This window comes from Zingiber officinale, chromosome 8B, assembly GCF_018446385.1.
Source record: "Zingiber officinale cultivar Zhangliang chromosome 8B, Zo_v1.1, whole genome shotgun sequence".
Classification (NCBI taxonomy): Eukaryota; Viridiplantae; Streptophyta; class Magnoliopsida; order Zingiberales; family Zingiberaceae; genus Zingiber; species Zingiber officinale.
Window position 1 is genome coordinate 33,604,200 of NC_056001.1, and position 12,139 is coordinate 33,616,338.

The 12,139-nt window shown below is 39.2% G+C and overlaps 1 protein-coding gene across 1 annotated transcript; it reads left to right on the plus strand.

Annotated features, from left to right (window-relative positions):
* Nucleotides 1–208: 208 nt before the first annotated feature.
* On the plus strand, nucleotides 209–3,576 carry LOC122016588 (2-oxoglutarate-dependent dioxygenase 11-like). The gene is made up of 4 exons (XM_042573943.1): nucleotides 209–525; nucleotides 604–851; nucleotides 2,772–3,096; nucleotides 3,174–3,576. The coding sequence occupies exons 1-4, from the start codon at nucleotides 295–297 to the stop codon at nucleotides 3,417–3,419; spliced, it is 1,050 nt and encodes a 349-aa protein (XP_042429877.1). The 5' UTR covers nucleotides 209–294; the 3' UTR covers nucleotides 3,420–3,576.
* The last annotated feature ends 8,563 nt before the right edge of the window (nucleotides 3,577–12,139 follow it).

Below are 12,139 nucleotides of genomic sequence, written 5' to 3' on the forward strand. Positions count from 1 at the left end.
TTTCATATATTGAAACTTTCCATTTAGAATAATAGAGATGTCTAGATGTCACATTCGAATCCATCTCAAATTTATTCTGAATTTGAGTTCCTTTGACTGTAAATTTTTGACTTATTGAAATTTAGGACTTTAAATTTTCAGCTCGGTGATTAGTATAAATAAGAGCGGAAACTATTTATTAGGACATGTGGATAAGTAGGGGGTGAGGGTAAATAGCTTTATTTGCTGCTTAGATGATGAGCAGAACTCATAAGTGAAGACTCCACGGCGCTAACAACAGCCGTGGACCACGCGATGGGGTCTCTCCCGGTGCCTAACGTCCAATCTCTTTCCGCCGCTTCCCACGCCGCCGCCGATGTCCCCCACAGGTACATCCGCCCCGACCTCGACACCCACCCTGTCGCCGCCTCCGACGCTGCCGTCGACATACCCATCATCGACTTCGGCCGACTCCGCGATCCCAAATCCCACCTTCACGAGTCTTCCAAGCTCCATCTCGCCTGCCAAAACTGGGGATTCTTCCAGGTGAATGCCCTAATTCCTGGATCCGCCTTCCCATGTGCTATAACAACCTCTGTAGTTTCGTGTTCATCTTATCTACAGTTGATAAATCACAACGTCCCTACCCAAGTGGTTGAGAAGATCCGGTTCGATGTCCTCCGGTTCTTCCAGCTTCCGTTGGCAGAGAAGAGGCAGGTGGCGCAGGCGGCTGGCGATCTCCAAGGCTACGGGCAGCTGTTTGTGGTGTCAGAAGAACAGAAACTAGATTGGGCTGACATGCTCTATCTCAATACTCAACCTGATACCGAGAGAGCCATGAGATTTTGGCCCACTCAACCCCCTTCCTTCAGGTAACACCGAAGATTCAGATCTTGTTGCAATGAATCTTCAATCTTAATCTTTGGTTTGTTTAGGAATTGTTGCGTTTGATTGGGTTCTATCACTATCTGATTTATATCTTCCTGGAGGACTCCAAAAAAGCAATGCCTCCATGATTAACATGTATAACTTCTTCAGATGAATCTAGTTAATGACCCTGCTAATTAGGTAGTTGATGATATTTTCTAGAAGGCATGGTTTGCTACTATTGATGAAAATTGCTCTTGCTCATACATGATAGCTTACATTTTTCTTTTCCAGCAAAAGTACAATGCAGATCCTACTGCAACAACAAATTTTCACAACCTTTGCGTCCATGAAAATTTAACTTTATCTCCCGTGAAACCTTCAAATAAAGAATTCTAGCATTTGTTGAAGTCATTGGCATGATCAGGACAAATTTATGTCTCTTGTGCTGTCTTCATGACACCATATTGTGGTCTCATTAGCTACCGGTTGATGATATTATCCAGAAGGTATGGTTTGATACTATTGATGAAAATTGCTCCTGCTCATGCACGATAGCTTGCATTTCTCTTTTCCAGTTGCTTCCATGAAAATTTAATTTTACCTTCCGCGAAACCTTTGAATAAAGAACTCTAGCATTTGTTCAAGTTAGTGGCATGATCAGAACTAATTTATGTCTCTTGTGTTGACTTCTCCACTTGTTACATATGAATTACTATATGCACAGCTCTTTCAATATTGCAACATATCCGCTAAAAGTTCTTTGGGTTGAAATCACTTGTCAGTATAATACTATAAAACACATATAGGATCAATTTAAGATAGATGCATGAATGCACAATCAAGATAGATAAGCCTAGAGTATGGAGATCCAATTCCATCGTGACATAACAGAATGGAAACTCTTTTCCTGTCATAGAAGCAACAAACAATAAGAAAAATCTCCAACATAGTAGAAGTCTAGAAGATGGGACAACAAACAAGAAAAGTGATGTAACATTCTTTGTCTATCACTCTATCAAGTGAATCTAAGTGTATAAATGCGTGAGAACAAAACTATAGAGAAATCTGGATAACTTGTGTCCTCATTGTGTACAAGGTGGGTTATGCTGCTGGCCGCTTGCCCATGCCTCGATCTCATCAACTCCAACAAGGGAGAGAATGTTTTATATTTGAACAATGTTTTAATATTCGAACAATGTTTTATATTCAAGCTAGGTTAATCTTCCAACTGACATTTTTAATTGGGATGGAACTATCTCAAAAGAGGTCTAGTTGATTGCTTTGTGCACAAATAAGATAACACATTAAAACAGGGGAACAAGAAGAAGTTATAACTAAAGAGAACAAGAATCAATTAGTGGATCTGTTGACTAATCATGTTGTCATGTCATATCATATTTATTTTGGTAGGAAAGAACATAATTTGTATGTCTATGTTCTGGTTAATTATGATCATCTATGAAACAATTACTATTCTTTTAAACCATTTTACTTGTGTACTACTATACTCTGTCGAATGCCTCACAATTAAGGTTGTCAGATTGACATCCTATCTAAGAAGGATAAAAGGGTCATCTGATCGGATTGTATGATCAGGGCATAGAATCCTAACTTTCAGTATATTTATTTGCATCATTTTTATGTCATAAATTACATTATTCATGTAAAAAATAAACAAAAAATATTACATACCAGTGAATGATTGAAAGTTACCTAACCTTCCAACAATTCATTAAATATTTAGTTATAATGTTTGTTGCAGTGTCATAATCAAATTGATACTAGAAATGACTAAAAGGATATAGGACCACACTTAGGTTGATAAGATCCTAGCTCAATTAAGATTCTAGTAAAGCGTTTGATCTTTTAGGCCTATCATATTACTTTATAAACTTGACAATCATGCTCACAAATGATCTCAGTGTTGCATTGGATAACTACTCTTCGGAGCTGAAAAACCTAGCAGAATGTTTGATGGAAATCATGGCTAAAAACTTAGGACTTGGCATGGATGTGGTGACGGAGAAGTTTAAAGTTGGCATTCAGTCAATCAGATTCAACTACTACCCTCCTTGCGCCCAAGCCCACAAGGTGTTGGGTTTCTCCCAACACTCTGATTCTGATCTAATAACATTCGTTCTCCAAGTCAATCAAGTCCAAGGGTTGCAAATAAAGAGAAGAGGGGAATGGGTCCCTGTCAGGGCTCATCATGGTGCATTCATTGTTAACCTAGGTGACATATTTGAGGTAAATTTCAATGTGTTTTATTTGATATTGGCTTATTGTAATTTCTCGCGGGGAGTAATAGTTGGTCTTTCATCCAGATATATAGCAATGGTAGATACAAAAGTATTGAGCACAGGGTTGTAGTGAACACTGAGATGGAACGATTGTCCATAGCAACATTCCACAGCCCCAAGTCCGATGCTGTGATAGGCCCGCTGCAGGAGATGATCGGAGGAAGTGGTGCAAAGTATAGAAGTGTGGACCATGAGAGCTTTATGAAGCTGTTCTTCTCTTCAAAACTTGATGGGAAGAGCTTCTTGGATTCCATGAGATGTGAGTCATGAAACAACAGATGTCTGGATATAGTGAAAGATTTAGTTTCTGAGCAGGAAGAAGGTTTAGGTTCTCTATCATCAGAATGTTTCATTCTCATTCCCCAGACAATGTTTTCAAAATACATGTTGTAGTTGTGCAATTATAATGTTTTGCCTTTAGCACTAACACCATTTGGCTTTCTAACAAAAGCTGATTATATATTGCCTCTCACGGGTGTAGTAATAAAACACAGAGGAATAATAACAAGACCAAAGGTTGAATCCTTCATGAGATATGATACTTTAGAGGTTGACTTTGAGTCTGTATAAATTGTGCTCTAGATTTATCTGATAAGCGAACTAGAAGAAGGCCGTTGTATCACTCACTCCTCCCTTCCTTTTCATAAAACAAAAACATGGCTGGAAGCAGCGCTAAAAATAGCACTGTGAAAAAACTAAAATTTTATTTATCCGAAATAAAAAAAGTAATGTTAAATTTAGAGATGATTTAATATATGCAAGCATGACCTTTTTTCAATAGATATTCCAAATATGAAAAAGCCTTCTTAAAAGCTTATCCTATCTTTAACAATTACAATGGACTTTTAAAATACTTAATTTTCTTTAAAAATTATAATTTTTTTATATGATTATTAAAAATTAAAGAATTTATAAATGTTTTTAGATTTTAAAATCTTACATACGATATTTAAATCGGTTATTATTTTTTCAAATGTCACCCAGTATTCTAATTAGCCTTGCAAGTGGCCGTCTAGGTGGCGCCTAGGTGGGAGGCGGATCTCACCCACCCCGCTTTTGTCAAAAGTCGTCTCTTAAGGTGAGTTAAACATGTAGGTTAAAAATCAAACCTTCCTTGCCTTCACATTCCGCCTCCTTCCACCTATCTTGTTGCTTCGCAGTTGCCGTCGCTTGTTGCTGTTGTCATTAGGTAAGGTTTTTAAAAACTTAATTTCGATTTCGAAGTTTTTTTGTAATTTCTTTGGAAGATCGTGCGAAGGATGCCTCGTTGGACCCATCGCTCGGCCATAGGCCCGTCGCTCGAGCCTAGTGATGTGCCCATACGCGTCGCTCGGGCGCGACAACGCGTTCATGCCTACATGACGGGCCCGACGAGCATCCATCGTGCGAACCTTCGACAGAAGCAGAAACGTAAATTATATGTTTTTCTATTTTTTTTTTAACTTAAGTTTTAATTGAATATTTTATATTAATAATTTTAATTAACTTTTAACTATAATTGAGATAGTGGTGTGATATGTCGCGGACTTTACACACCCTGTGCATATTTAATTTTTTTTTTTCAATTTGAAAATTTTTATATGTTTAATATTATAATTCAACCCTTAAATCTTAAATGTAAAACCCTAAATGATATGCTGAGTTAATAATAATAATAATAATAATAATAATAATAAAAAACTTGATATGCATAGTGTCGTAGCATTCGTTCGCAGCACTGTGTATAGCAGGAGGCACACACTGACACTTTTGATTTTTAATCCACGTGGCTCTTGTGCAAAATAGGAAAAAAATGTAAATCTTGCGGCATAATTTTTTTTCTTTCTATCTTTAAATGTTTTGATCTTTTATTTAATTATTGAAGATTATCTTTTATTTGATTATTAAAGATTAATGGTAAAGAATGAGAAATAATCACAGATGGAATTGAAATGAAAGTCTAGCGATATTGTTTGAGATTATGAAGTATTATATATTATTCTTGGTATCTCCCGGAGTGCGCAAATTGATACTGATCGTCGAGGCTAGTGTTCAATACTATCTCCGTAAACGATATTGCTCCGCTATGGTGCTAACGGTTAGCAGCAATTCGTTCCCAAGATATAACGACAAATGTCTCGGAATCGTAGCACTCCGAATTCTGAGACCAGCGAACCTTCTCGTAGGCTTTTTGGACTCTTAAATGCACAAGATGAGATGAATGCTCAAGAGAGAGTAGAATAGATGAATTCGATGATTCGATTGATATTTCCAGCATCTGGAGGGTTCTATTTATACCAAATGTGTTCTTTGGGCTGGATCGATCTGGATCGTCCATTCTGAAGAGTTATAACCTTTCACATATCCCACTTTAATCTCATCCATCAGATCTGAAGAGTTGTGACCCTCAGATCTTGCCTATTATCATCAGCCATCGGATCTGGATCTACTGATCCATTCGATCTGACGCTTTAGATCAAGTCTCATCCCAAGCGGTCAGATCGTGACTCTTCACGATCCAACGCTCTAGATCGCTTCATAAGCGATCCATCACACCTCTTTGATCAACGGTTGCCATCTGTTTGCCCAATCAACAGTCCAGTCATCTCTTCTTGCCTACGTGGACGCCACATAGGCATTGTCATGTCAGATACGAGCCTGACACGTCACCCATGTGCCATGTAGGTACTTTCCTGCAATCTCATTTAACTTTGTCAGATAACAAAACATCTTAACTTTAGACCTTTTGACATAATCAAAACACAGGTTTGATCGTCGGATGCTTCTCGCACTAACAGTGAATACATACCCACAAGTGGATTTGGAATCTTTTGTATCTGATATCCAATTAGCATCACAATATCCCTCTAAAACAGCGGGATACATTTCGTAATGTAATCCGTAGTTCATAGTATATTTCAAATATCTAAGAACTCACATCAGTGCTTTCCAATGGATGTTGTTTGGATTACTCATAAAACGACTCATCTTGTTTAACACACAAGCAATATCTGGGCGTGCACAGTTTGCGAGATACATCAAACTGTCTATTATCTGAGAATATTCCAATTGTGATATAGGCTCACCATGATTTTTTGCTAAGGGTTGACTTAGATCCATAAGTGTTTTTATTGTAGAGAGATCGTACGCATTGAACATTTTCAACACTGACTCTACATAATGAGATTGTGTCAAAACTATCTCATCGGATGTCCTGAGAATTTTAATTCCCAATATAACATCTGCTAGACCCATATCTTTCATATTGAAATTCTTAGTCAATATTTTCTTTGTACTCATGATTACCGCATTTTTACTACCCATTATAAGCATGTCGTCTACATATAGATAAACGATTACATGACCTTTATAAATGCATTTGTCATATTCATTTATTTTGAATTCATTTGACAACATTGTTTTGTTAAAATTTTCATGCCATTGTTTAGACCTTGTTTAAGTTCGTACAATGACTTAACAAGTCGACACACCTTTTTCTCTTTTCCTGGAGCTACAAATCCCTCGAGTTGCTCCATATAGATTTTTTCTTCCAACTCAGCATTTAAGAACACAATCTTAACATCCATTTGGTGTATTTCAAGGTTAAACAGTGCTGCAATGGCTATCAACACTCGTATAGACATAATCCTTATCACTAGTGAGTAGGTATCAAAGTAATTAATGCCTTCCTTTTGCTTATATCCTTTGGCTACAAGTCTGGCTCCATACTTGTCAATCGATCCATCAGTTTTATACTTGCGTTTTAGTATCCACTTACAACCTAATGGTTTAGTACCAGAAGGAAGATTCACTAATTCTCAAGTATGGTTATTCATAATGGACTCGATTTCATTATTGACAACTTCTTTCCACAATGGGGTGTCGGGACTAGAGAAAATTTCCCGAACAATTTCTTAACTCTAGCTTGTTTGCTCCGACGTGGCTCTTCGCTTTGATTATCATTAGTCCTTTTATGACAACTAAGTTCAGAAACATCATTTTCGTTAGAACTTCCTTTGTTATTACTTTGAATGTTTCCCTTCTTATTTGGGAATAGGTTTTCAAAGAATATCGCATTCCGAGATTCCATAGTTGTTCCCACATGAATATCAGGAATGTCTGACTTGTGAACTATGAAACGATACGCACTACTATTATGGGCATATCCAGCAAATATTGCATTGAACATTTTAGGTCCGATTTTTACTTGCTTTGGCTTGAGTACTTTGACCTTTACTAAGTACCCCCACACTTTCAGGTATTTATATGTTGGCTCGCGACCTTTCCATAGCTCATGTGGTGGTTTATCGTTTTTCTTGTGAGAGATTTTGTTAATAATGTGGTTTGCTGATAATATAGCTTTCCCCCCCCCCAAGTTTTGGGGTAAGCCTGAATTTATCAGCAAGTCATTCATCATTTCCTTTAATGCCCGATTTTTACGTTCAGCAACACCATTTGATTGAGGCGAGTAAGGCGCCATTGTCTGATGGATAATGTCAGATTCTGAACAAAACTTATCAAACGGTGCACCATATTCTTCACCTCTATCGTTACGAATTATTTTAATTCATTTATCAAGTTGATTCTCAACTTCTATTTTATAGGTTTTGAAAGCTTTTAAGGCTTTGTCTTTACTTCTTAAAAGAAAGACATAACAGAACTTCGTGCAGTCATCGATAAAAGTAATAAAATACTTTTTTCCTCCTCTAGTTTGCACGAATTTTAAGTTACATAGATCACTATGTATTAACTCTAGAGGAGTCGTTGACCTTTCCATTAAATGAAAAGGTAGTCTCGTCATTTTTTCTTCCACGCACACTTCACATTTTTGTATTTTATCCATATTGACATTTGGTAATAAATTTAACTTGATGAGTTGTTTAAGAGTATTATAATTGACATGCCCAAGTCGATCATGCCATAAATTAAAATACTCAACAATGTAGCAGAAAGCTTTTATTTTATTACCATCAAAGTCACGGTGTACAGTCATTATAACTATTTTGAACAGACTCTGTGCTAAGTACCCCTTACCTATGAATACACCATTCTTCATAAGTACAAAGTTGTTTGATTGGAACACTAGTTTGAAACTGGCTTTAACAAGTGCTGATATAGAAACTAGGTTCTTCCTGATGTCGGGAACATGAAGCACATCAATGAGTGTTAACTCTTTCCTATACGTTATTTTCAGAACAACCTTCCCGAGTTTGACAATTGGAGATGTTGTGGAATTACCCATATAGAGCTTTCTTCTACTTATCAGAGTATACTTGGAGAACATCATTTTATTAGAACATATATGTCGTGTTGCTCCAGTATCGATCCACCACTGCTTCGGGTTATCCATTACCGTGTTGACATCAAACACGACCGCAGTGAGATCTAATTCCATGTTGTCAGAAGTTATGACCTGGTTCACAGCATCCTTTTGACTCTTGGTTGGTTTCTTCGAGCGTTTGCAGTCTTTGGACATGTGTCCTGGCTTTCCGCAGTTATAGCATATGCCCTTGAATTTCTTGCCTTGAGCCTTCTTCTTGGATTGGTTCAACTTTTTAGCTTTTGGCTCAGCCAGGTTCGACATCTCGTCGACTGCCTGCTTTGTTCCTCTGGAGTCAGACATCTTTCGATTATCTTCCTCAATTCGTAGCCTTAGGTTTAGGTCTTCAAGTCTCATCTCCTTTTGCTTGTGCTTCAGGTAATTTTTGAAATCCTTCCACGATGGAGGGAGTTTCTCGATTATCACAGCTACTTTGAATGACTTGTTCAGCTTCATGTCTTTGGCATCCAGATCATGCATTATCAGTTGCATGTCTTGGACTTGAGATGCCACACTCTTGGAGTCCATCATCTTGAAATCTAGAAACCGCCCGACGATGAATTTCTTCAATCCGACGTTTTCGATTTTGTATTTCTTTTCAAGTGATTCCCACAGAGATTTTATCGTTTCCATCGAACAATACACGTTATACAACGTGTTGTCCAATGCATTGAGAATGTAGTTACGACACAGGAAATCTCTGTGCGCCCACATATCGCATGCAGTCTTATTATTGGACTTGCTTTCCGTAGCTGCCGGTGGGTCTTCATGCAGAAACCATACAAGGTTTAGCATTGTCTAGTAGAACAACATCTTTTGCTGCCATTGTTTGAAGTCGGTTCCGTTGAACTTCTCCGGCTTTTCTCCGTGTGGAATGGCGATTGAACCGTTGTTGATCCCAGCCATCAGTTTGCACGATTAGAAATTCGTCTTAAAAATTGTTGGGATCTTTGTAATGGTGCAATCTGAGCGTGGGTAGAATGACGGTATACCACTATTTTGGTTGAGTTGAGGCTGGAGTTAGACTCTATCTCTTTAAGATGAATTTGCCCTAGACATGGTCCTCATGGAACACGACAATCATCTCCTAAGATACAACGACTTTATCTTGTGATAGCAGCACTGCAAATCACAAAACCTCCGAACTGAAGAAGACTTCTCGAATTCTCCAATGCAAGTATGGAATGCAATGCTTGCTTTGCTTGGAAAGAATTGAGTGAGTGAAATGAGAATGTGAGGGACTTTATTTATACTAAATGACGGGGTATAAGAACATCTTGGTTCAATTAGATCTCATCTATCCATTTCGAATTGGATGATGTAGATCGCATCTTTTCCTAAGAGGCACACTACCTCTTCATAAAATGCCACCCTTTAATTTTCCAAAAGGCACTTAAACCTTTTAATTTCTCATTTATAATTTCTAACATTCTCTCGTTCACTGAAAGGAATCTCATAACAACCCACTTTTCATTTTCATCCAATGTGTGCATATGTCTAGCTCATTCATCTAATATATGCCTGATCCTGTTTGAAAGCATAACGACATGAAGAGCTGGGGGCGGTAGGCGATGACTTTGGAGGAAAGATAGGCGACACCCCCAGGGAAAGCGAATAATAATGGATCTGAGAAAACTAAAGCAGATCCCGAAGAAATCTAGTCAAAAATACCTTCCAGCGACAAGAATGGCAGGTTGAAGCTAGATCTGAGGAACCCAAAGCCGATCCAGGGAAGACTCCGGTGAATTAGAACACCGTGACGAAGAAAACCACACCTCAATGTTCCAGCGGATGCTGTCGCCTCCTGCACACTATGGAGCCAACCAACAAAGCGTTAGTGACGTAAGACCGGGGTGGGAATCCCTGGCTAGACCCTCCGACGCTCAAGTCGGTCTCCTCTGCTCCGAGTGGGAAGAAGATGAAGAAGTACAATAAACTGAAATGGAACTAAGGTTTTAGTGGTGGTGTTGCGTGTACCTTGCCAACGGAGAGGATTCCCCTTTTTATACCACCTCATATAACCTCCGCGATCCTGAGGTGGACCCCGGCTTGTTAGAGTTTGTTATGATATGACGTAAGCACCTGCAATAATAGTTTAAGGAATCTTTTTTGTCATCTAGCGCACTTACAGAAGTTTCTAGAAGCTGTTTCCTACTAGATTAACCAAATTATCATATGATCATATATTATTCTCATACATTACATATACATAGTTATAATACTCCTTACTAGCTATGTTTATGAGATTTGATAAATGTGAGTGCCTTTATGCCCGACCAGTTTTTGCCAAGCCGATCTCCTACTAATAGCCTTATAAAGGTGCGTGTTGATATACCCGCCCGGGATTGTATTACCGAGCGTATTATGCCTATGTCCGACCGGAGACTTCCAAGCCGAGTCCCTTCTGACAACCTTAGTTCGTATGTATGCTCGATCGCCCGAGATTACATTACTGAACGAGTTATGTGTATGCTTAACCGGACTTCTACTACCGAGCGTATTGTGCCTATGTCCGACCGGATACTTCCAAGCTGAGTCCCTTCTGACAACCTTGGTTTGTATGTATGCTCGATCGCTCGAGATTACATTACCGAACGAGTTATGTGTATGCTCGACCGAGCTTCTACTACCTAGCGTATTGTGCCTATGTCCGACCGGATACTTCTAAGTCGAGTCCCTTCTGACAACCTTGGACATATGTCTGCTCGATCGCTTGAGATTACATTACCGATCGAGTTATGTGTATGCTCGACCGGGATTCTACTACCAAGAATATTGTGCCTATGTCCGACCGGATACTTCCAAGCCGAGTCCCTTCTGACAACCTTGGTTCATATGTATGCTCGATCGCCTGAGATTACATTACCGAACGAGTTATGTGTATGCTCGACTGGGCTTCCACTACCGAGCGTATTGTGCCTATGTCCGACCGGATACTTCCAAGTCGAGTCCCTTCTGACAACCTTGGTTCATATGTCTGCTCGATCGCCCGAGATTACATTACCGATCGAGTTATGTGTATGCTCGACCAGTCTCCTACTACCGAGCGTATTGTGCCTATGTCCGGCCGGATACTTCCAAGTCGAGTCCTTTCTGACAACGTTGGTTCGTATGTCTGCTCGATCGCCCGAGGTTACATTACCCAATAAGTCATGTGCATGCTTGGCCGGGATTCTATTACCAGGCGTAATATGCTTATATTGTGTTGATGCCCGCTCGGGCTTTGCCTATTGAGTCATGTTGGACCTTTTGACATGCAATCGATCTTCGCTTGACCGACTACAGAGATTGCTTAGGGATGTACGCCTTTAAGCTCAGTGGGGCTTTGCTTGCTAAGCGTTCCTAGGTTCATTGACCCTCTGTTATTTTAACTTGGCCGGTACTTTATGCTCGGTCGACCTTCTACTGCCGAGCGTATCTGAACGCGCTAATCCTTTGTCTATTTTAGTTCAGTCGGGCTTATACTCTCGACCGGACTTATATTTTCGATCGGTATTTCATGCTCGATCAAGGCTTCCCTACTGGGCGTAGGTGCACTTGCTAATACTTCACCCATTTGGGTTTGTCTAACACTATATGCTCGGCTGAGCTTTGTCTACCGAATATACCTACTTACATTGTGTGCTCCGTTAGTTTTATCTCGACCAGTCCTACATTTCCGATCGGGATTTGCTTACTGAATGCATTCATC